This window comes from Nesoenas mayeri, assembly GCF_963082525.1.
Source record: "Nesoenas mayeri genome assembly, chromosome: 6".
Lineage (NCBI taxonomy): Eukaryota > Metazoa > Chordata > Aves > Columbiformes > Columbidae > Nesoenas > Nesoenas mayeri.
The window spans coordinates 27,750,887-27,776,766 of NC_137545.1; the positions used below are offsets into that span (position 1 = coordinate 27,750,887).

The window sequence follows — 25,880 nt, forward strand, 5'->3', positions numbered from 1 at the left end:
AAGGGACAGCAGTTATGCTGGGAGCTACTCCCCCATGCAGAAGGGCACACTTACCTGTCATGGGGCAGCAGGAAAGGTCCCCAGCACCAGGAAGAACAGGGGGACAGTTGTGTGGTGGCACAAACCCTACCTGCAGCAGAGCACAGTGCAGAGCTGAGCTGCCCCACAGACCCAAGCAGGCTGGGGAAATGGAGGCAGATGGAGGCCAGGAGAGCAGCAGAGTGTAAACTTTTAATAAAAATCCTTGAGAAACAGAAGGAAAATAAAGAGCAGAGCCCAGGCTGCAGCCGCCACATGCACAGTGCAGGTCACCTCGAGAGGATGGTCCTTTCCCAGCAGCCCTAATGCCCCCAACACAAACCAGAGGTGTGCTGGTACCCATGGTCTCTTTCAAGCAGCAATGTGCAGGCCCAAGGTTTTACACAGGCCCTGGGGCTGGGGGAGGGCAGGATGTTGGCACAGACATTTGGAAAGGATGAAACAGATCAGTTCAAAGTCCCAAGCCCTGCTCGTTCCAGAGGAGCAGGGCAGGGGCTGGGGACTTTTCTCCATGGGACAGGCTACAGTGGCTCAGGACAAGTGATGGAGACAGCTGAGCGAGGGCTCAAGTGATGCTGGTCACAGATGGGCAGGTCAGGCTGCCTCCAAGCTTAGCCAGCTCCCATGCACCAAAGAAACCACCACCACTACGTCAAGGCTTTGAGAGCAGCCTAGGACAAAGGCCAGACAAACTCCATTTCCTCAAGCTTGCCACTTGTTTTAAAAATAGAAGTCACGCGGTTTTCTCCCTTTTTCCCTGTAGAACATCCCTTTCCAAGAACAGCCCCACAGGCAAGCGTGCAGCGTAGGGGTCTCCCACAGTCCTTGCTCTCCAGAGACAGCTCCCATCTCTTCCTTTGAGGTAGGTTGAGGTATCCCCAGGGAGGGACGTCAGCTGCTGGTCACATCACCAGGGTGGTGTCCGAGAGGCAGCCAGCAGGTTTCTGGTCAGCTCCGCCAGTGCACTTGTTGAGAGGGAAGCTCTGAGTAGGCCTGGGCTCCTGGCATCTCATGATGTCCTCAGTAGCTGAAGGGAAAAGTGTGCTGCAGGAAAAAGGAGAGCTTGTGCTGCTTAGAGACAGCAAGAAACGATCAAAAGGGCCAGGGTGCAACATTCATCCACAGTATCATCACACACAGGCTCAGAGATGAGGCTGCCAGGGTCACCTACTCAACCTCCCATCCCAGGCAGCACCACTCACCCTAAGAGATATCGAAAACAGTGACGGGACCTTAGGGTCACAGCTTGATCTCCCTGACTGTGTGTAAACCCAATTTCATCCCAGCCTGGGCACAGGAGCAGGGATGCCCTTTCTCTAATACCAGAGACCAGAGGCTCACCCAGATAAACCCCAGTCCTCCACCTCTCTGCAGGAGACGGCTGAGGCCAGCAGCATCCATTTTGCAGCCCAGGTTTGCTTGGGGAAGCTGGCAGAGCACAGCAGCCCCAGAGGCCTTGCTGGTCTCCCCAACTCCATGCTGGGGTTGAGAGCCTCTACTCACTGCTGGACACATAAGAGCCCACAGAAGTGGTGCAGGTTCCTGTGGGGAACATCTTTTCAGCATATACTGACCATGACAACCCCAAACATCACCCAGGCTGGCTGTTCTGGACCTCACTCCCATCTGAGCTGCGTATACAGTGCCAAGGAGACACACCCAGTCACACAGGTATCATGCCAGTCCCACCAGTTTGCTTTCCAGAGAGCAGAAGCTGGCTTCAGACCTTGCAAGTCAACCTGTTCCTCTGCCTTTAAAGCTGCTTTCCTTGCTGCCAGTTCTCTCTCAGGACACCAGTCCTAAAGCCACATTATGAACATCATGCACATCATGGCCAATGCAAACTCACCCCAGTCTGTCCAGTTCCAGTTTGCTGAAGCCATTTGATTGAACGTTGCTCTTTTGGAGAAAGAAAGACTTTGGCAATGACCACTGCAGGAGAGAAGACAATCAAATGGCTATTTAAGTCATGGCAAAAATCCCTCAAGTCTGCTGTGCTCTGCCGTAGGCTGCCCTAGTGTGCTTTAGCTTGATCTGCCTCACACTGCTGCACATCATCACTGCCACCAGACTGTTCCCAGAATAGCAAACAGAGCAGTCTTTGCTCTCTGCTTAATGAATCCTTCTGCTGTAAGTGGGAGCAGAGCATCTTGAGGTCAAAAGAGTGGGTTTCTTTCACTGGATTAGCCTGCTGAAAGGCACAGGAGCAACAGCCAAAAATGGCGCCCTCACAGAGGGGAATAAGGGCAGGCTATGTGCCAAATATGTAGGGCTGTGCACGGTACACCCAAGGATATTCACATGCAAAGTACTTGCAGATCTGATATAATGGGTGGATTTCTTGTTGGTGGGAGACAGAGAAGTGTGGGTTTTTCCTGAGTCCTGGGGGCCTTGGCAGAGCGGGAAGAGCACAAAAAGGTAGGGTGGGAGCCCCGGGAAGCAGAACGAGCAGGGTCTCTGCCCAAGTCTGTCCAGGCAAACAACCACCTCTCCCTAGCTTGCCCACAGCCATACGCACCATCTGGGCCAAATCTGTCCCTGTCCCAGTGTGGTACCCTTTGACACACCAGTTCTTCAGTAGCTCCAGACCTGGGAGGTGACAGAAAAGACAAGAAGTAAGAATGAATGACCATGTTTGCAGAGAGTTAAGTCTTCCCAGCTTTGGGTACACAAATATGCTGCATGGAGTGAACAGACTGTGCAATACATGCTATGCAATAACTACTTGAACACGTGCCTGAGTCCCAGCAAACACGGGGTAAACCAAGGGCGTTCACCCTTTGTACGAGCAAACAGCAGCGAGCACCAGCACGTGGGCTGCCGCAGTGCCTGCTTTCCTCCCGCAGAGCCAGACACATCGTGCAGCAGGCTCAGCTAAGCAGAGAAACTGGGGCAACACGGGATTTGCCGAATTAGACCAGACTGGCTGTCCCCCTGAGCCTGGTGCCTGCCAACAGCAGCACCTGATTTGGGCTGCACTGGTGAAAGTTCCTTCAGTGCAAATGTAGAGCAGCTTTGCTGTCACTGGCCCCTTTCCCAGAGAAGGGCAGCTCGGGAAGCCTCCTTCTTGCACAGCACCCATCAGCTGCTGCACCACGGCGCATCGTCCCCGTCCTGCAGGGATTCATCATCTCCTCCCTGCAGGGATCCATCTGCAGCCTGACATGGGCTGAGACCTGGTCTCCATCCCTGACAGAGGGCAAATCCAGCACAAACCAGTCTCACCAGTGGTGTGACTGGAAGGGACCGTTCCTCCAGCTGCACACAAGACATGCTGCTCCAGAGCAAGGGAGGTCACCTTGAAGCAGAGCTTTGTGTCTGCACTGAAGAGGTTCCACTTCCTCCAAGGACTCCTGCTAGCTGTCCCCAATACAGCCAAGTTCCCTGCTCTCTGCTAACCCAGAAATATTAAGAAATCCAGGACCGCTCCCTTCCCATTTTCTCTTTTTTTACGGGCCTTAGAGCCATAGCACAAGCTAAGGTGCCTTGAGATTTAAGAAGCAGCAGAGCAATGGCCAAGAACTTGATGCTGTCCAGCTGGGGTTACTGTGGTTTGCTATACGATACCAGCCCTGGCTATAGGAGGAGTCCTTGCTGTCTAAACTCTGCTCCTCAATGACCTTTCAGCAAGCCCCAGGACTTTGGAAAAAAGCCCCATGTGTCAGGGGCCAAGGGGAGCAGTGCACCTTGCTGTCTGAGAGCAGGACTGCATAGAACACACGTGAATGGGAAGGGGCCAGGGGAGGCTGGGTTTTGCTTAGATGTGACGAGTCACGAGGGGGTAGAGCAAATCTGCTCGCTGGGCTGCTTTGGGGAAGCTGGAGCACTGAACCCGGACTCCAGTCTGAGCATTCAGGGCAGCACTTCAGTGCAGACGATGACAGAATCTTTCTTCCAGCTGACAGGAGAGCATCCAGCAGAGGTATTAGTGAGGCAACGGATGACACATGCTGACAACGCAGCTGGAGAGAGCTATGAGGTTACTATCCCTCTGTGAAAGACAGTTACCGACCCTTTTGGTATTTGCTTTAACATCAGTGAAAAGTGACAAAAGTATTTTTTTTTCTCTGCATGACAGCCAAGCTAGGAGCACACATATGGTTGCCTCAGTGGAGGGCCAGTTCTTGCAGAAGTCTCTCCAGCCAGATCAGATGCTGAATGCAGAGTCCTGAGCTACAGTCACTTTCTTTTTATGTTCTCTAACACTTCACACCAGACCTGTGGCTTCTCAGCCACAGAACACCTAGAAGTGCTGGTGCTGCGTTTAACAAAGCAGTCAGCACCTCTGATCAACTCAGAATAAGCTTGATATATGAACTAGTATGGGAGGGTAACATATTTCTTGTGGCTACTGTGCAAGCAGGCAGCTCCCACTCAACATGTGCAGCTCAAAAGTCCCCCACGACTGCCAGCAGGCAGCCTGCCTGACTCAGGTGACTGTGCCAGGCTCTCAGATGGCAGTTACCTTTGTGCTTATTCAAGTAGTATTTGAGCTCCCACTGGGTCACCAGGATGTTGAAGTAACGAGGCTGCTCAAAGAAGCGCAGGTACCGCATGGAGATGTGGGTGGGGAACACTCGCTCGAACTGCCCACGCCGGGAATACTCATCCTCTGTCTCCACCAGGATGCGAACATCATCTGGGGTCAGGATGTCCAAGACAGAAGAATAAAAATCCTGTAGACAAGAACAACCCAGGGTCAGAGAGAAGTGAACTCTGTCTTGTCATTCCCCCTTCCCACTCCTCAAAGTGTCTCAGGCAGAGGTCTCCACATATCTGAGATCTTTGGGACACAGGCCACAGGGAAAATTAAGAAATCGAGGCTCAGTGGTGACATCCACACTGCACATTGCTGAGGAGATCCCCAGTTCTGCAGCCCAGCCTTTCTTACAGACACTACCAGGTGGCACACAAGGCAAGCGTCCCTGCTAAACTGTGTGCGTCAGCAGGCAAAGGCTATGAGAGATGTGCAGAGACACAAGAAGGAACAAGCAGTGCTCAGACCCTCTTTGGGGACTCGTGAATAATGTGGGCACATGCCTATTTTAATGTAAAGATGAGCCAGTGCAGCAGTGTCTTAAGGAAACCAAATTTATTTCAGAACAGCTGCCTTGTAATCCACTGTCATCTAGCTGTCCCCACAGAGGGGCACAATCTGGCAAAGAACAAGGGGCAGACATGTGGGACAGGTTGGGACAGTGGCTTGGCAGGATGGCACAAGTACCAAAGGAGACTGTATCATACCTGGTCAGGTATCTTCTGTGTCAAGTAGTAGGCCTTCTTCATCTTCTCTGCTATGAAATGCTCAGATGCTGGCTTGGGCTTCTCCTTCGAAGCACTGCCCAGACTGAGGACACAAGAAGAGGCATTTAAGCAGAGAAGACAAAGTCCTGTCATGGCAGAACTGCTCCCAGCAACTTTTGTGAGAGCACTGACACCCTCAGGAAGATGCTGTGGAGGACAGAATGTTTCCTCCAAGGATTTCACTAGTTCCAAGATCAGAGATGCACCCACAGCCTTGTGCATCAGCACAGGACCCAGGAGGGATGTGGGCCAGGGCACTGGGAGGACCTTGCCAGCTCTTCGCTAAGGCATTTCAGAGTTCCTTCACCCAAAAGCTGAACCACAACCTCACACTCACATAGGGTGCAAGAGGGCCAAAGACACACCATGACTCGATTCACAGCACTTGAAGCCTGGTGGGATCTCAGGTTTACATCCCACTTGGAACTCAGGTTCCGAACTGTAAGTACAGGGCTAGGGATATGAGTACTCTGTACTGGTACTGTGCAGTGAAGGAGGGAACTATGAGATTAAAACTTCCCCCTGCAACATCCAAGAACTCTCAAGACTGGAATTCAGCTCCAGCTCCACATGCCACAGGAAATCCTGGCCTTTTGTATGATCTGACCAGCAACCATCTAAACTATTCTAAGCACCCAACTGAATCATTTGAGGATGCCAGAGTCTGGGAGATACTTGTCCAACACCTCTTAACCCACATGTCAATACGATTTGTTTTCCTGCTGCAAAAATAATTAGTTGTGTGTGTATCCAAACAGAGAGAGCAGAGCCTCAAGGCAGTGCTGCATAGTGCTTAGGGAACATACAGATCTACTGGAACTATGCCCATATGCAAAAAAACCCTTTATATCCTTCCCAGGGCAGGAGATACAGTTAAGCAAACTTGCCCCTGGATGCAGGGACTCTCGTAATGCATCATCTGAACCATGTTAAGGATCTGTTTAATTCCCTGCGGGTCCCTCCGAGGACACCTGCCCTTCAGCACCTCTGTCGCAAGCTGCAAACGAGAGTGTGATCAAAGTGCCGCAGATAAGCTGGCGAGAGCTCCCTGGCTGGAATGGGCCCGCACTACAAGCTTGTGCCTTCACTGAAGGCACAGAGCAAGTGGAGGGCAAGAGTCCCATCTCTCTGCATGCTGGTGCTCATCCCAGCAAGCTGCTCTTCAGTGACATACAGCCAGCAGCCACTCTGCTGCAGAGAACAGGACTGGTTTCCACCCACCATGAGGTTTGAAACTAATATAAGCCCAAGCTGTGGTGAAACACAGAAGCAGCAGGGTCCTGGGTGCCAGACATGCCCAGAATTAGCCTTATGCAAGAAACAGTCATTTTAGCTGCAAGGTAAAGACTGTGCTTACCCCTACCCACAGGCCTACAGCCTCTGACACCTGCAGTCCTGCCTAAGGAATAGATCACTCTTTGTAAAATAACAGGTGCTCCTCTTGCTCAAGGGAGCAGCACGCCAGCCCTGGGGTAGAGGGTAAGCAGATCCAGCCTCAACACAGCCAGCCAGCCCTCCAAGCAAATGGAGAGGCAGTGTGGCTCAGCATTGCACTAGTTCTGGCAGGGGGAAAGAAGAGAGAGCACAACTTGACTAACTTGCAGAGCAAGCACAAATTATGCTGGCCTCACTTCCAACTATGGACCTGCAGAGAGGATATAAATCCACCTGTCTTGAAGAGACCACAGGAACCAGATACCTAGGCAATGATGCAAGTCCCTCAGACCCATAGCTGAAGGACCAGCAAGCATAGGCTCTCAACAGCACAGAAACCAGCATTTCCTGGGCTGTAAGCAGCACCCAGATGAAATCCCCCAAGAAAAACGCCTGCCTTGTCCTGCTGCTCTGAGAGAGAAGGGGGCTGACCTGCAGGTAGAGCCACTTCTTGTCTGTGGCCTTGAGGCCACGCTGTCTGCACTGGGCAGAACAAAGCCCGCGAGGTTGAGGAGGTCTCGGATCATCTGGCCCTTGATGCTCACATCCAGCGGGGAGTTGGAGTGGAGGCTGCAGGGAGGAAGCATCACAGCAGTCTGAGTGGTGGAACAGAGATGCCAAGCCCCACAGACCCAAGATCACTCCCTAGGTTAATACCAACTGGGATACAAAACCCAGCCTGTCCCTCGCCTCATCACAGACAGATATGAGCCACTGAGGAAAAATTGCTGACAACAGCTCTGGGTTCCCCACCAGAGACAGTTCATTTCTCCACCTCTTCCCAGACTTGATGGAAACCAGAGCCACATGTGGGACCACATGCATCCAGCTCACACCCATCTGCTCTTGCAGGCAGAAGCAGCCATGCTTGGGCACAAGGCAGCTCCCAGCCCTGTCCGTGTTGCCGGCTGCCGTCAGCAAACAAGGAACTGTGCACAAGGCAGCAGAGCCACTGATCACTTCTGCCCACACACAGCGGAAATCTCTGCCGTCACCCGCTCCCTACATGACACATCCCTCCTTGGCCTTCCTTTTTTAATGTACTCTTCCCTGGCTCCAGCTGGAACATGCCCAGCAAAGGTTTCTGAGCTGCAGATGGATGTTGCTTTTGCAGATAGGGAGGACTTTGATTCCTGCCGTCTGGAGAGGGAGGCGTCAAAGCCCACAGTCTTTCAGCACAGGGTGGAGGGGACACCACAAGCCAAATACATTTTGTGGTAAAAGAAAGGCCATTATCCACTCTGCTGTGGCTCAGAATCTGCTTTACCTTGGGGAAATGTTGACCTCTAAGATCCAGGGCTTGAGGTTTTCATCCAGCATGATATCAAACCCAAACAGCTCATGGCAACAATACGGCCGCCGCACATACATCTTCACCAGGCTGTTTACATAGGGCTCAGATCTGCAAGCCAAGGGAAAAAACGCTTGTTTCCAACAGTCAGACAGCAGAGCCCTGGCTGTTCAAAGCACATGCTGCTGGTTCTGAGAGCGTTTGCAGCCACGTGCTGCGGGAGCAGGTGTGCTGAGAGACCAACGCAGGCCTGTGAGCTGCTGCACTGTGTATGGATCCAGCATCACATCCTGAGCACCACTTCTCTGTCCAGCAGGATCCACCTCTGAACACAGGATCCATCCTGCACCAGGGGACCTTTCTTCTCAGGCACCCTGGCCAAGCAGGGGAGCAGCTGGCAAGCTGGGCAGAGCATCAGGGACATCCCCACCCTCTAGGCCTCCCCTCCTGCACTGCAGGCAGACCCAGGGCATGTGAGATCTGTTTACCCATTGCAGCTACTGCAGCATGAACATAAGTAAAAGGATTAAATGAAGGATCCAGGGAGAAATACTGGAGCCAACAGCAGTGGCAGAATTTAGATTAAGAGCAAAGGGACAGGGGTGAGAGGGGACTGGAGAGCTAGAGGGGCCAGGGTACACCCTACCACCAGGCACAGAGCAAGGGGTGCCAGGACTCACGCAATGATGGTTTTGATAACGATGTCCTTAATCTTCTCCCAGATGGCCTCGCTATTAACTCCCTTCTGGGTCAGGTAACTCCAGAGAGCTTTGAGTGCCCTGGGAGAGAGAAAGCAACAGAGGTAGCTCTGTATTCCCTTGCTGATCAGGCCTGCCAGGGAGTGAAGGCAGCAGAGGGTAGCCTTGAAAAAGCTCTTCCCTGGCATGGCTATGCTTCTGCCATCCTCAAACCACTCAACTCCTGGTTGCTGTCCCCGCCAGCCTGGTCGCTGATCTTGCAGGCCCAAGCTACTAGGAACATAAATCTGTCAGAGACTTGTCCCTGCACTGGAGTAATAGGTCCCAAATTAGCACATGAGCAAGGTATGTCAGGCCCAGATCTTCTCTTCCCTCCCCCATCATGTCCTCAGCAAACCTCCCCTTCCTACAGGCCTTCCCCCGCAGCACTGCAAAACAGCTCAGCAGGGAGCCAGCAAGACCCCTGTAAATCTTTTAGCTACAGCAATTAAACTAAGGCTTCAGAGGTGGAGAAAATTTTTTTAAAACGTGGAGAACAAGACGGTGGGGGGAGTGTCTCTACTTTTATAGAGTTCCCCACACCACATCAAGCACTGTGAGCTACCCTGACACTGAGCCAAGGATGCTCAGATGTTACTGAAGTGAGACCCTGTGGCTAATGGCCAGGAATCCAAAGGTCACGCTTCCTGCGGACAAGTTGGAGTGGATTACAGCCACACTCATCTTTAATGTGGAAACAGCCAGCTTTGACTTGCATGGCAGTACCAAAAACCCACACAATCTGTCTCTCATGGGATTTCAACTGCTCCAGGACAGCAGACCCTTCTCAACGTCTCAGTGGAGTAACAGATCACTGTGCAGTAGGTCCAGATCTGAGAAAGGAACCTTACCACAGCAGACCACCTTCTGCAACTCCCTTTGAAGTAAATTAGCCCTGCCCAGGCCCACGAATTGAGAACTCTATCCTGCACTATTTATAAAAGAGTTTAAACATCACTGTGGAATCAGAGACAAGTGCCTGGGGCCTTGGATCAGTCCACCCATGAGATAGAAGGGAAGAAGAAGTGCAAGACTGCAGCCCTTCTCTCAAACGCCTAGAAATGGCAGTGCTGCTCCCACTCACAATGAATAGCACAGAAATTATCAGTTTTGCACCAGGACTGCCCCTTTCTCTGCCTCCACATGGAAGTCAACAGTGAGGTGGACAGAAGCTCCAATCTAGCCAATTTAAGAATCACAATTACATATTCAAATTCTAACAGAAAAAAAAAAAATCAGATTCTGCTTTAACCACATCCTATCACTCCTGCAATAGGGCAAGGGGATGAATGGGCACAGACGAGAGCAGTGTCGGAAGCAGAGAACAGCACAGACACCGGCAGGATGAACGGCAACCACAGCCCGAGCAGCAGTGGACAGGATGAGTCACAAGCCAAGGAAATCGTCCAGATTCCATCCACACTAACCCATGCCAAAATCCCTCTGCTCCTCCAGTTTCCCCAAGCAGGAACAGATGATACAGGAAGCAACTTCAAGTTTTGAGCAGGAATACTGAAAAAAGTCAGAGAATAAAAAGAGCTGCCCTATGCCCTGAAAGCAGCACACCTACCATTTGTGTCCCTGACAAGCAGTCTCATCCGAGTTGGACTTGTAGTCTGTGTTCTTCTTGTTCACACTGTAGTTGGTCAAGTGTACAAACTTGTTGCTGAGGCTCTTCATTGAGGACGAGTACCTGGAGGAGGCAAGAGGAGCACAAGCAGTCCGAGCTGCCCCCAGGTCCACGGGGCAGGCAGAAACTCTGTTCTCATCTCAGACCCCTCTGGGCCACCCAGCAGCCCTGCTGCCTCCTTTTCCCCAGCTGCCTGGAGCTCCCTGTCCCCATGGGCCCAGAGCTGATGGGACAAAGCATGAGGCATAGAGCCAGCTGCCTTGAGGCAGAGGAATGCAATCCCACCCTCGCAGCAGGTTCTTAAGGCCAGAGAATCGGTGAGCAAAAGCACTGAGGGAACTGCAGCAGCCTGAGGCAATATAGTCAAAACTGGAAGAAACACCTCAGTTTCTGATATGCCAGCCCTTAAGTAGTATGAAGCACAGACAGCATATTTCAAGAACCATTTTACACTGAGCTGATCCTGCCTTGAGAAAGGTGGATGAACAAAGCATCCTCTCACATTCCTTTTCAACACTGTCACTTGCAGTGACATCTTATGTTTCCAGACTGCTTCTTAAGCAAGTAAGCTATAGCTTTAAGCATCACCATATCTGGAATGACTCTCTCCTGCCTCAGCCGAGGTGGGTACCACAGCCACACATGCTCCCTCGTGCCCCACGGAGCAGCCTCCAACACCGCTCTCCCACACAACCTACTTGCAGCTGGCAAAGCGAACCAATCCGTCCTGGAACAGGTAAACTCTGAGGGGGTCATAGCAAGTGACATAAACGTAGATCCTCAGGTCAAACTTCCTCCCGCCAATGAGGTAGGGTTTGTGCAGATATCTGCAGAGGGAAGCAAGTGCCAGGGGAGGGTTATGATTTTGGTGCACAGGGACATCTCTAGCCCCCACCTCAGAAGGCTTGGCAAAACCAAGGATCAAATGCAGAAGCCCTTTTGCACAGCATTTCCAAGCTAAGGGCATCACAGTCAAAATAAGAGAGAAAAAAGCTCTCCCATGCATGGGGAGATCCTGCAGCACATAGGCAGAAATCCTTTCTGTTCAGTTCCATTTTAGAGAGGTTTTCCCTGTTAAGGCACAGTAGCCTTTCCACACCCACAAGAGTGATGGCAATATTCAGGAACATCTAAGACACGCAGTCGGCCATGGATAGTTTGGTCCAGTAAGCAAAAACAGCTGGAAATTTTTATCCAAATAATGTAATTATTCACCCCAGAAGTTCATTATTTTCCATAGAAAAGCTTGTCACTTTGCAAAGGAAGTGGACAGGGAAGAACAGGCAAGCCAACACAGCAGTTCCCTGTCTGCCAAACACCAGACAGTTTTTCTGCCTTCACAAGAACTTTCCCAGAAAGAAGCCTCAAACCAAGATGAGCTATTTGTTTTTCTGCAGAAGGGGAAGGAGATTCCAAAAATCCTGTTATTTCAAGAAAACGCTTTGACCAACATCCACACACACACAGAGGCTCTTACTGCCCCATTCTAATTTGGACAAAAAAAAATTATTTACAGTTACCACCTCTTCTTTGGGCCTTGTCTTCCCACTGTGCTTGTGGGCACTGGTTAAGGTTTGTCTGCCTCCAAAGATGCCAAACCCCAGAGAACAAAGCAGTGGGAGCAGGATCACAACAGAGCTGAAGCTGAATCATGTATCAGATAGAAGCTCTGGAAAGCCTGTGGAGCCAGTTTGTACCCAAGACCTCAAAAATCTACACAGAACCAGCAGCACTCCAGTAAGACCAGTTGCAGCTGACAGAGCCAGAGTTCCATCGGCAACATTACACCCAAGCAGCTGCGAAATTCTGGATGCAAATCAGGTGCTTCTGCTCTGCCATGTGGCCCAGACCTGGCCAGAGAGACTGGACACTAGGAGGTCCCAGGCTGTGTGGCAACGTGCCTTTCCTTTGCTCACCTCTGTACCAGCAGTGGTCTCCTTTTTGGGAGCTGGCTCCATTTGTGGATGACCTGGATACCCATGCCTCTGGCTGATGCTGGCTGCAAAACACAAACAAGAAGAGATCAGATCTTCTCCCTGCAGCTACAATGGGACAGATGATTGATTTGCTCTGTGCTTACTGGTTTCACAATCCATTTCTGGCGGCTAGCTCCTTCTTCCCACGCTTTCCTGAGTAATTTGATGTCCTGGGGCAGGATGAAGGACTGGGGGAAGAAGTTAAATTCCTTCTTCCCACAGCGAGACTGCATCTTCAACAGGTTGCGCCACAGACGGTCCTTTCTCCCAATTTGAAATGAACCAGGGAAGTGGTTTAGCTGTAAAGGAACCCAGACACCGTGAGGTCTCCCTGCTTCCCCACCTCTCTGCCCAGCCCTTGCTGCTTCCTGGCCAGAAGACCTTATCCTTTCTGAATACGGTGCAGGGTAACGCTCCTTGTTCCTCTTCCAGGATTGCACCAGGACAGGACCCACCTGGATGCTGAATCTCTGCAGGGACAAACACCTGCACGGTGACCCACACTGGATACAAAGCCAGCAGCTGCCACCCCGCCCCTTCTGATGTCTGAGCAGCTGTAGGGCATTAACCCTCAGCCTTTGTTATGACTTGAGTTAGGTATATTCCCTCTGGTTGTGCTGGCAAGGAGGGCACTGGCCCTACCGCTCAGTTTTGCCAGAAGGACTGCTTTAAGCAACAATGACTGAATTTAGATGAGCTCACAAGTGAAGATGGCTTGGCTACAGCCTCAGTCTGTACCGCAGTTGCCCTCACAGTAGGGATGCTCATCCAGCTGTGTCTGCCTGTTGAACTCATCTCCCAACATAGGAATGCTGCTAGAAGGCACACTGCAGGGACAGCCTGCACAGCAAACAACTGGCCCCGAAGAGAGGGTCACTCAAATTACTCCAAACACACTCTTCATGCACATGAAGCAGGTCAGCCCAAAACATCCCCTACCTTCTGGTGCTCCCTGATGGCTCTGAAGCTGGGGGATTTCATGTGGTGGCCCCAGCAGCCCAGCCAGTCATCACTTTCTGTGGGAAAAACAGAAAAGTCCATGACCAAGTACCCTGCCACCAACAACACCCTCTCAGCCCACCAGCACCCCATCTCCTGGGGCTAGCAGAAGTGTGCTAGGATGCTGCACAGCAATAGCAAAAAGCACTCGCACTGGCTGCTGCGAAGCTGCCAAACCAAGGGCTGTGAGTGGGATGCAGTTAACCAGGTGGGACATATCCTTGTCAATGATTGTTGCAGGGATCTGGGCAGACACAGGGTCAAAGGAATGGCTTTAATCCCCCAGCACCCTGACTTCCCTGCCTTACAGCAGGTGAATGAAGCACTGCACTGCAGAGGAACATGTAGAACTGCAAGACTTCCTAGGTCTTGCTCTGCCCTGCTTGTACCACTACAGCCTCAAAATGGTCTGTGCAAAGGTCCTCTGACATGCAGGAGTCCTGTACGTACTGCTGGGAGATCACACGCAAGGGCATGGATCACAGCTGCAAATGCTCAGTGCTCTCCCAGCCCCAGCCTCCTCCTGCACATCTCTTCAGAGAGAAGAGCCCAACCTTGAGACCTCTCTGGCTGCAATCAGAGAGGATGGTTTCTTCCTCAGCACATGGGAACAAGGGACAGCGCTGCCAGGGTTGACACTAGATGAGCATCAGCCTCCTTAGAGTGGCAGCACCATCTAGAGGCACAGCTCAAGCAAGCCAGAGCACAGCTCTCCTGCCCCACACACTGCCTCAGCTCCTGACAACCCAGGAGTAAGTCCTTGTGGTCCATGCCAGGGACAAGTGAACAGGGAGACCAGACCCTGCCAGGTCAGACAGGCAGAAATGGGAATGCAGCATCCTGCAGCTCTGCACCTGTATTGTTCCTGCTCTGCTCTTCGCAGGCAGTCTACCTTCCCATGTCCACAGGCTGGAGATGTGTGAGGAAACGACATGTTGGATGCTGCCAGCCTCCCATAACTTACTTTTGCTGACTCTGAAGTGGGACCTGACAATGGTTTGCTTCACTATGTTTGGTGTGACTGTACACATTTTCCATCGCAGCAGCTTCCTTTGCTCCCAAGGCAGCTTTTCCACTAGGAAGGCAAAAAGATAAGGATAGAAGGAAAACAAACAGAATACCCCAATTTTTTTATAGGTGCACCCAGTGGAATTCTTATATTTTGCTACACAGGGACCAGGCTTTCAGAGTAGAGTATATATCCCCCTTTGCAGAACTAGCACAAAGCAGTAGACCCCATGGTTGGGGGAGATCCAGGATGCTGGAACATTTGGTGACAGATTGACTCAGACTCCAGGCTGCAGGAGCAGCCACTGTTTTACTCCAGCCCTTTGGATCTCACAGCAGTGCTGGGTCTCATTGTGGGAGGGATGAAGGGAAGCCGCTGTGGCCAGCTCCCGGCTGTGTGCTGGCACCACTGCTTGCTAGTGACAGGATGGCTGCCCTCACCCTGCACAGCGACAGATCCCAGCTCACCTCTCTCATCCCGAGTACTGAAGTAGATGGTTGGAGGCACATTAGGGAATAAACTGCAGACAAGAGCTGGTTTGAGCACTTTCTCCTGAGCCTCGGCAGGCTGGGCCAGGCACTCTGTGCAGCTCCTAGGAGAGATGAAGCGGTAGACGGTTGGCTAAAGGTGAACAGTAGCACAGGAAGGAAGGGAGAAGCTGGAAGGAGCCTTGATCCTGGTGCTGGGAATCTGCATCATTGCAATGTGGTGCAAGCAATGGATGCTAAGGTCAGTAACCCAGTCTGCAGCAAGGAGGGGCAAGCCAACACATGTAACCCCCGCAGGTTTTATGTTTTGTTGGGGCAAGAGGTGGAGTCTGTTACATGACAAACCCTGTAATCTAGTCCACAGGAACAAGGGGTGAAGGTTGTAATGTCTACCATGATTCAGATGTAACCCTCTTGTTTTGGTGTGTTGCAGGGAAGAGGGCTGGAGCAAAAAGCTTCGAGGTCAGCCCAGCACACAACCCGCACCAAGAGGTGGCTGACATCCCTCCCTACCACAGGAGGCATTTGGCCCAAAAGCCATCTGCCCCCAGAGGCCAACCAGCCATATCCTGCCAGAAACAGCTGCTGGTCCAATTTCTGTCACCTCTGCAGGACTCTCACAACCACACGTGCATGCCCAGAGCCCCGCAGCACCTGGAGGTTCAAGGCTCACAGGAAGCCCTCCTTGTCTCCCAGTTGAGTTCTGGCATGATGAAAAGCAGCAAGCCATTGGGCAGACAGAAAAGTCTGAGGCAGCCCTGGTGCAAGGGGCAGCACAGCTGCAAGTACCAGCTCCTGTTGCTGGATGAGCAAGAACAAGCCCCACAAAGGTCTGCCAGAATCCAGGGAGACAGGGCACAGATGACAACAGGCTGAGCAATCCTCCCCAGAGAAACCTCATTCCAAAAGCTAAAGGAAAATCCAGGCTCCAGGACTTGTTTATAGGGTGCAATACTGAGACACAAGACCTCAGGAAGCTTTAACAGTCTCTGGCCCAGGATGCCTCCACTCTGCTTCATCTGCAAGGACACGACACTACAAGAACACGACACTACAAGAACACAGTTTAATCCAGTAATCCTAACCCAGCAACTGGCAGTGGCAGTGAAATTAAGACCCCTGTTTTGCTGTGGTGGATGCGCCCTAAGCAATTTGCAGGCTGCTGTCTGGAGCAAGAGAGAGACCTTTGGTCTGCAGGGTAGCATCTACTCCCCCACATGCCACCAGGGAGGGCAAAGATGGACGAGTTTGGACAAAGATGCCACGTTCAGTGCACAATTTACAGCTACTAACCTGGACACAAGAGCCACAGAGCCATTGGATGACACACCATCAACAGAGGAAGCATCCGAGTCACCTGTAGGAGGGGACAGATTCAAGTTTTGTCTCAGTGGAGAGTGAATACACACATAGTTAGGAAGCGAAGAGAGAAAACAATTGCTCCAGGGGACAGACCCTTCCCAGCTGCACTGAATCTTTGGATCCTGGGTTTTGCCCACAAATTGGTGGCATTAAGGGCAGGGCAGGGGGTGGAGCTGATGGCCCTGCACAGAGAGGAGATGGGCAAGTTTTGGAGTAGGACAGTGGTGAACCCTAATTCACTTCCCAGAGGAATCCATGCAGTTCTTCCTTGCTGCTAAAGTGCCTTTGGGTTCAGCACAATCTCTAGGTCATCATGAAATGACAGCATGACTGTAAGACAGGAGGGCAGCTATGCTCACCCCCAGCTCCCAGATGGACCCCACACTTCCCATCTCAAGACACAGGGCACAACCCTCCCCAGGGAACCAGTACTCACTGTTCTCCTCCTCATCCTCCTCCTGACTGCAGCTCTCATCCAGGCCATCAGGAAGTTCTTCCTCTGCTTTGTCCTGGGGATGGACTGGCTCCAGCAGCGACTCCTCAGCAGTGACACTGGGACAAAGCACATCACATCAGAAGAAGTGGCACATGCTTTCCAGGGCCAAAAGGCCCAGAAGCCCATGATGCAGTGTGAGAAAACATGGGCAAGGGAGCAACAACACCACCCTCCCTGGTGCTGATTTACAGGCACTCATCATGAACTAGCAAGATGGAGAGGTCCAAGAGCAGCCTGAGAGGGAACACTTCGCAGCACAGCCAGAAAGAAAGAAGCAGGACATCCTCTCCCAGCAGGAGAGCAAGAGCTCTGTGTCTTTGCACCCTCCCTGTCCTGCATCAGCTTCACGTTCCTTTAGGAACCGATGTCTCTGCCCAGGAAAGCTTTGCTGGAGCTGGCTCAACAGCAGGCTTCACCCAAAACACACGCAGAGCCTGCCACAACAAGCAGGGCCCTGTGGCTGTGCAGGAAGCAAGCTAGAAATCCTACACACTAACTCCATGCTGTGGCTGAAGGAGAAGGCAGAATAGCTCAAGCCACCCCAAGTGCCTGTGTCAAGCTGGAGAAGGGAGGAAGGCTCCCCATATACTAGGATGCCACAGATGGGTTTTGCTCAGGGATGCAGCCCAAGGTTATCCTTACGGCCACCCCTGCAGTGCGCAGTGCACCGTCCCCCACCACACACAAACGCAACGTCCAGCCCAGTGCACTGCAGCCTCCCTCCTCCTGGCTCTACGTACTCAGGCTTTCCCGGGAGCACAGCCTGGGTCCATTTCTCCTCCTTCTCCAGCTGGATGGTGGACATCTGAGTTGCCACTTCGGAGACAGCAGCAAGGTACGGAGGCTCTGCCCTTGGCACCTGCTCCCCGCTGTGCGGGTTCATCCCGCTCACAGGCCAGCAGTCAGCGCTGCGGTCAGGAGAGCCTGCACGCGAGGCCAAGAGATGGGCGCCGATGCGCTTAGTGCAGACAACCGCACCATGAGTGCCTGTAAGGCTCAAGTTACTGTTAAGGCGACGGCTACCCAGCTCCAGGTTCAGGGGAGCGATATTTTCTTTTGGGGTGAGTTGCGCTATGATGTGCTGCCCCCACCTGCTGTGCTGGTTGGACAGGCTGCCCATGTTCATAAAGCCAGAGCTTTTGACTTCACATCCAAAGCTGTTGTGTAAGGCAGTCTGTCCGGCTGGCTGCTGCAAAGCCTCAGTGAGGCTCATCTCCAGCTCCTTCCCTTTTAAGCTGTGCACTCTCCTCTCAGCATTCTCCTGCGAGCAACAGTTCTTCCTGAGGATCGCACCGCTGGGCACAAGAGTCAGGGAGGGGACTGTGGTTTGCTCCAAGACAAGGTTGCTGCTTTTCACTGCTCCGTTGACCAGGCTTCCAGGGGAGCCATCTCCATCATTACCGGAGTGGGGCCACTTGGCAGCAGGGAGGTTGTGGATGTTTTTCACCTTCTTGATCCCTGGTGACTGCAGCAAAGGCACTTTAGCACTGCTTGGCCGTAGGAAGGAGTTGTTATTGAGCACCGGTCTGTAGGAACTAGAAGTCTGCTGACCTGAGCTGGGGACAGAACCTTCAACCCCAGTTCCAGAGTGCTCCTCCACCAGCATAGGCAGCAGGCAGGGCTCCACCAGCAAGGAAGACATCACCCTTGCTGTGGCAGAGCCGGTGTCCGCAGGGCTTCGGAAAGGAAACCTGGAAGGCTTGGGTCTGGGGCAGGAGCGTCGGTAAAGCAGAGCGCTCCTGCCCACATCCAGGCAGGGCTGGGCCAAGGGCAGGCTCGGGAAGGCGTCTTCACCAGGGTGTGCATGGCATAGTGATGGTGGACACAGGAAGCAGGATTGCTGCAGAGGGATCCCTGAGGGCAGCAGGCTGCGATCCTGGAAAGCGCTCACATACTTCTTCTCTAAATTCCAGATGGGTTTTGCCTGCTGCTGAGTGAGGCGCCAGGCCCGGCGTGGCTGAGCTCTCCCTGCCAGAGGAGTACCCAACCTGAGTCCAACACTCTTCTCCCGTTTGGGGCCCAGCTCAGTGCGTTCTGGTTCTGCAGAGGCCATGTAGAGCCATTGCACGTGAGGCAGGAGTGAGTCAGTCATCTACAGCAGCATCTTAGCTGGTCTGAAACAAGACAACAGTATGAAAGATGCTGTTAGCCCAGCAGGGTAAGGTACCCAGCCCAGTGTCCCAGGAGGGGAGCAGGGCGAGCTGCTTTCCCTGCAGGCTGAAAAACCACGTCTCCATTTGCTGAGCTGCCCAATGGCCTCCTAGGACCAAGTCAAAGGAAGAGTTGGCACCTCACTTGAAAGCAGAGGATGAGAAGAACAACTTCAAGAGGGCCCTGGGAAAAGTGCCGTCCACCGGATAGCATGTACCCTGCAAATACACAGGCCTTGCTTTTAAAATTAATGAGTTTCTCACTTCTGTATTCCCACAGAAAAGCTCAGTGAGAGCTAAGGGATTCCTAAAGAGCTCAGGACCAAAAAGGCAGCAAAGACCAAAAGCAGGGCTGTTCTAACATCAACACCTTGATTTCCAGCAGAGACTGGCAGTACCAAACACATACATTCCTCCCCATCGCAGTCCTACAGAAAAGTGTCTTGCAAGGAGCTACTGGCAGACCACAAAGCTGCAGACGTAGGTGTCCTGAATCCTCCTAAAATTAACTATTGCACCATGCCTGTAAGATCATCTTGCCTGAGGAGAAGGGAAAGAGAAAGCAAACCACACGCCAGGTTTTGTCTTGCTTTAACACATGCCTGGAAGGCTGCTGGATACAGCCATGATAGAAATTTGTATCCCAAGGAGGCTGGCTGGCTAACTTGCTCTTCTACCTTTTAGCTCTCACAAGGTTGCATGTTTAAAAAAAAAAAAAAGTATAAAAAGAAGGGTCAGAAGAGCACCATCCATCACCCAGTCAGTTTTCTTGCAACACACTTTCCTTTCTCACCTGAAAATTAAGCCTGGGCTGCAGCAGTTGAAGTGTAGCTACTAAAATACCCCTGGGCTGCTTGGTAGCACCATGACAGTGGCTCACGCCCACCACAGGGCTGGCTCAGACAGACCTTCACCCTGCACAGACCTACACCCACCAGACCTTCTCAGCCTGTGAATCAGACCCCAGATCTGGTCAGCAGCATACCAGCCAGAGGCTGTACCAGGTGGGAACTTCTATGCAGGATCCCGTAAGAGCTGTATGTCTTCAAGGAGAGCTGCTCCCCTTCCAGGCTCAGCAAGAAGGTACAGAAGGGGTCAGGTCTGCCCTACGCACACAGCTGCACTGCTCATTAGCCTTATACAGTCACGGTGAGCACTCCTGGTGAGGACAGGGTAGCCGCATCCCTCTGCAAGCTGCAGCCCAGAGGGGCTCCAAGCCGCAGGATTGGAATCCCACGCACCAAACACAAGTGAGCTGTATCGCGCTACCCGATCTGCACCCAGAAGCAAGCCCAGCCGTGTTGTGACATTCACAGCGATTAGCACAGAGCAAAGAGGCCAGTGCTCAGATGCCACCACCTGCCTAGCTCAAGTTTCCCCCAGTAAACAAGTGAGAGAAGCTCATCTTCCACACACCATCCCACAGATGCATCCAGGTCACAAGCATGCTCAAACTGCTAATCAACCCTAGCACAGCACACCAGCAGACACAGATGTGAAAAAGCAAAATAAATAAAAGAAGGTGAGGGAAAGCATCCCTGACATCCCTGCCTAGAGGGGATCGTCACTGAAGCATCATCTTGCATGCTGTCAGCTTGGCCACCACCTGCACTCTCACATGGTTGTCAATGACCTTGCAAAATCAGCCTGCAGCGAAAGCCACCTGTGCCTTGGCTCCACACGGCTTTACAGCTATCAGTGGATCATCCTGCTATAAAAATGAAAGTCATTTGGCCTAATGAAGCTGTAACAAGGGACAGTTTAGACACAGGTGTGAGCATGCCAAGAGAAGCCCTGTGTGACCCTGCCTTGGAGTAAGTGACAGTGGCAGCACAGCCGTGATCAGCACGGGCATGGGGGTACCACCAGCAGTTGCAGCTGCCAAGGTGAACGTCTGACCATGGCATGGCCTTAGCTGCCACCACCTGCTCGGACAGGGCCAGTCCCCAGCCCCGCAGTGGCAGCAGGAGAACGTACTGACCTTGCCCCTCTCCAGAGTGGTTTTGTTGCGGAGCCACAGAAGCAGCCAGGCCAGCACAGGGCAGGGGTGCGCTGGAAGTAGCGGCTGCAGAAGGAAGTGGCAGGACCTTTCATGCAGCTTCCAGGCAAGGTCTGTGCAGTCTGACAGCTGATAACCACCACTGCTTCCCTGTGGAGGCACTGGAGCTCAGAGATACAGGCAGGAAGGATGAAAGGAAGAACATGACCCCACACACGGCAGAGCAGGATGCATCCAGCCTGGCAGTACCAGCTCATGCTGCCTGTCCCTCGTCCCATCCACACTCCTGTCCCCTCCTGCGTTCCAGTTCAGCCACCTCCAATGTCTGCCTGCAAACCGGCTCCTGTCCTCGCTGCAAGGACAGTTCGGCAAAACAACTGCTGAACATCCAGAAGCAGCAGCGGAGGCAACTTCACATGCCAAGCTGTGGGCACAAGACAACAGCTGCTGGGCATGAACCACGTCCCCTGTCTCAAGGTTAATCCTCGCTGGCTACTAGTCAGGGAATCTTCCCGGTTACGTTTAACTTGGTCAGAGTTTTGGGGTGAAGGAAGGTCACAGCTTGATGCAATCCCTAGGTCTGCTAACCCAGCCCTACAGTGAAGGAGCAGGTGTCCGTTCCACTGCTCACAACAGCAATAAAACTCACTTGGAAATTTTATTGCAGAAACGTGAGCTGGGAAAAGCCCAGGGCAAACTGGCAGTGCTAGAAGTCAAACTCAAACATCATTACTAGTAATTAATGGATTTTGGCTTGGACTTATTGACACACAATAAATATAGAGACCAAAGTTGTCACTGTTGGAGAGACCATACAGCTGCACCCGCTCACAATTATTTCACTAGCACCTTTTATTACCGCACAGCCTGCTCACAAGCTTGGGGACGTCAGCTGGAGTGCTGCCGCAGCCTTTATGAATGTCCCATCACAGGGATGCAGGGGCCAACACACACTCCAGCCTGTGTGTGCCCCACTATGTGTTGGTGGAAGAAGGGAGCATCTTCCAGCCTGAGCCTCCCCTCGCCATGTGCTCCTCTAATGTTAGCATGGCAGCTCCTCGCAGACCCATTTCTAATGGGAAAGGAGAAGACTGTAAGAGCCCAGACATGCACATCATCCCCCCATCATTTGAGTTTAGCTGGGGAGGTTATTTTAAATGCAGCTATGGTGGCATGCTTAAAATAACAAGAGCTTGCAAATGTATGAGCTGCAAGCTGACCTGACAATGTGCTGTCAGCCTCACACAGCCCCAAGTCACAAAAGAGGGGGCGGAAAGTCAGACAACTGCAACTTGATATTGTTCTCTATGTCATCACAGGGTGCAATTTTAGCCTGTTCTTTATGATTAGAAAGAAAAACATCTTTTTCTAAAGGAGACCTGAGTTCACACCAAGTCCCTCACTCAAAGTTCTGGGACTTTTAATTAAACCTTGACCAAGCAATTTAACGACAACACAAAATAATCAGGTTTTAAAACCAATACACATTTTAAAATAAGGGTTTGCATCTCTTAAGAAGAATTAAAAAGCTTTCAACAAGATCAAGCACATTGGTCTAAAACCAACTGACTGACTGTGCCTAAAGCTGCTCTTATACCTGGTAGGTACAAATTCTTGTGTTCCAACAGCATGGAAACCACCATCACCTACACCAGCTCCAGGAAACAACCGGCCCCAAGTGCAGTCACACACTGAGGCAAAGCAGCACCCAAGGCTGCCCGTGAGTTCAAGCTGAAGAGCAGAGTCCTGCTGGCCACAAGAAGAAGTCTCTGAGAACAAGACAGCCCAGAGAGAGCTCAGGCACCACAGACATGTTGGTGGCAAGGGACCAACAGCCTGGCATGCCGCTTTGCCACACAGCAACGCGTTGTTGCTCCCTCTCAGATCCAGTATCATCCTGCAGAACCAGGTTTTGGGTGCAAAACCAGAGGCACAAGATGATGACGAATTTCTCTCCTAATGAGGACAGCAAGTTTTTGCTTGGCCACTCAGGTCTAAAAAAGATACCAGTGAGAAACCACCCACTGTAGGGATGTGTCAGCACATTCCACTTGCATCCTGGGATTACGTTTGTGCCAGCATTTGTGCTGGGGCCAGTCATTTCGATTCAATGGCTGTGGGGCTGAGCTCCACTCCATGCTAAACAGAGGAGGCATGAGAAGTGCATGGTTGTGCAAAATGATCCTTTAACTAAGCAGAACGCTGCCCTGCGAGAAGAGGCACGCAGTGGGGAGGGAGGCAGAGCTTACAAGCATGGGGGAGCTGGACCCAGCCCCAGCCGCTGCCTCGCGCTGTGCCACAGCAGATAGGACTGAAGGCTCACACGTTTGAGTTCCCAGGGGACTTTCTCACTGCTCTCAGGGCATCAGAGCACAGTGTCAGATGAGGTGAGGGACTCCAGTGTGGCCAGGCAGAAAATCCAGGGCTACAGTAGAGAGAGCACACCAGGGACATCTGAAATAAAAGGCTCAGTGCTCTGCCCGGGAGGGCTGATCTGGCTGTGACCAGAGTGTATGGGCCACGTCAAAGGGAGAAACATCCAGAGCATGGAGTCACCACCACTACTGAAGGATATAGACTTTGCCGCCCTGACAGAGTTCCCACGCCACCAAAGGGGACAGCAGACCACACAGCTCTGTATTTCCACAGCAATGAAGCCGCGAAGTCCCTGCCATCGCTCCCACCCTCAATTCATACTTTCTCATCATCTGGGATATGGTAGAAGCTGTATAGTAGCATAAACTAGAGTAGGAAAATGAGTCTGGGTTAAAATCAACCAGCTAAAGTGTGGGGTGTTTTACAGCCTCGACTGTTTCAGTGAGGAGTTCAAAAGCACCTTCCTGCAGATCCAAGCAGGGAACTGAAGGGACAGCATTCTCTATCAAGCTTCATTATGGGAGAAAAGGTACAGGATAATTACATAGTGAGACCTGGGGAGAGCTTGGCCACCAGCGCAGGAACTGACAGGCGGTTAGCACAGCTCGGTCTGGTTTTAGGCAGCCTGGCCACACTCTCAGCCTTTGGCTAAGAAAGAAAATAAAGGTAGAAGTCTCAGAGTGAGTGGAACAAATATAACATATCAACACACAGCAAGGAGACAAGAACCATCCAACTAGTTCAAAACACATCAATTCTTTATCCAACTTCTTGACACTTTTTTTTCTGGAACTAGAAAAAAAAGCTCCCAGGTGTCCTTCAGTACATGATGATAACCCTTCCGTATCTTGACAAAGGTGGGAAAGATCCCCTGGAGGCACTGAAACCACCTCACCCCATACAGCAGCCTCTCAGAGCTTGGGAATGGAGTAGAAACAGAGATTCAAGTTGGGAAGAAGCCGCCAAATACTCCCAGACTTGCCGCATGGAAGGAACCTGGGAAATGCCACAGAATGGCACCCAGCCAGCCTGGTACAGCAGCCAAAGCCCCCAACCTGCCTCGGTGATATGACATCACCATGTAGGCATCATTATCTGGGGACAGTGGCATTTAGCCCAGGCAGTGTCCTCCTTGCAATGTGATCCCTGCTGCGCTGAGAAAGGCCCTGGGCATGACCGAAGAATGGGAGGGATTGATTTGTCATCAACAAAGTTTGCCTAATACAAAACGTAAGTACCGCAGCAAGAGAGCAATGCAAGGATTGAAAAGTGTCACTATCTGCTGAGTACAACCACCAAGAGTCAAGGAAAAATTACTAGATAAAACTGTCATTAGACCAACAATTCACTGTTTATTCCCCAAAATGCCTAGGAGCCACTAGATGACACACACCCTTTCGGTGGGGAGCGCACAGCAATGAAAAGAGAAACTTCATTGGAGAGAGTCACATAAGAAAGGTTTTGATGTGTACCTGTGGGGCTGAACGGCATCACCCATGGGACACCTGCAGCCTGCCTGGGCAGGGAAGCAGCAGGCTGGTACGCCAGGCTTCCCCATTCCTGTGGCACTCAGTCCCAGCCCTGGTCCTGGAAGTGTCCAGGAAGCACTCCAGGCTTGTCTCTGCTCCTCTCGCAGCTCTGCTCTTCACCTTTCAGAGCCATCAGCTCCTTTTTAGGACATCAGAGCAGCCAAGCAAAGACCCCAGTGGAAGGATTAACAGCCAGGCTGTCCCAGTGCTCCACTCGAGCCTGGTCAACCCCAGCTCCACCACTAGAGAGGCTCGTTGGGGCCGTGGCTCGCTGGGGAACCAACTCTTCTTCCTCCCTGGCACTCACCCGGGGAACCCACTCTGGTTCTCATTTCTTTACGTAAAAAATCTTTGAGGTCAAAGGTGCTACGGAGATGCTCCACCCCGCCCGGGAGCGCTGGCCAGGACGACGCCCGCAGCCTGTCCCGCCGTAGAGCATCCCCCCGCCGCTTCCCCAGCCCCGCGGGGCCCAGCCCGGCGCACCCCGAGGGGACACGCGGTAGGCGCACGGAGAAGCCCCGCGGGGAGGCCTGGGGCTGGAAAAGGTGCCTCCTTGGGGCCCGGGTACAGATCGAGCGGGTGCTGGGGCACGGTGGTAGGGCGGGGAGGGCCGGGAGCCGCGGCGAGGCAGCGAGGGGACCAAGGGCCCCGCTCCTCGGGGGACACACACTCCCCACGGAGGGAAGGACGCGGCTCCCCGGAGGGGAGGCACACGCGGGACAGCCGCTCCCGTACTCACCGCCTGCACGGCGCCCACGGGCCTCGCCGCTCCCCGCGCTGCCGCCGCCCTGCCCGCCGTTACCATAGGGATCCGGGGCGGCGCCGCCACGTGACTACACCTCCCGGCAGCCACCGCGCCGGTCGCCTGCAGCTCCCGTGTGCCGTGCAGCGCCCCCTAGCGGCCGGGGGGTGGGGGAGGGATGCGGCCTGGGCGCCGGTACCCGCCGTGGGGCTGCCCCGGAACGGGAACGGCACGGCACGGCACGGCACTTAGAAAGAGGTGGTTTCTTGAAGTCTACAGGCACTTTTCCAGGAACGGCTTCCCACGGGGAGGGCCCCAG

The 25,880-nt window shown here is 52.6% G+C and overlaps 1 protein-coding gene across 1 annotated transcript; it reads right to left on the bottom strand.

Moving 5' to 3' along the window:
* Positions 1-556: 556 nt before the first annotated feature.
* Positions 557-25,685, bottom strand: TTLL4 (tubulin tyrosine ligase like 4). The gene is made up of 19 exons (XM_080347068.1): positions 25,559-25,685; positions 17,506-18,879; positions 16,706-16,821; positions 16,201-16,264; positions 14,887-15,011; positions 14,375-14,485; positions 13,351-13,427; positions 12,516-12,710; positions 12,352-12,434; positions 11,134-11,262; positions 10,376-10,498; positions 8,749-8,847; positions 8,045-8,179; positions 7,210-7,347; positions 5,284-5,386; positions 4,505-4,715; positions 2,558-2,628; positions 1,889-1,971; positions 557-1,083 (listed from the first exon to the last, which is right to left on the bottom strand). Exons 2-19 carry the CDS (start codon positions 18,855-18,857, stop codon positions 942-944), a joined length of 3,357 nt encoding a protein of 1,118 aa, XP_080203194.1. The 5' UTR covers positions 18,858-18,879; positions 25,559-25,685; the 3' UTR covers positions 557-941.
* Between the last annotated feature and the right edge of the window lie 195 nt (positions 25,686-25,880).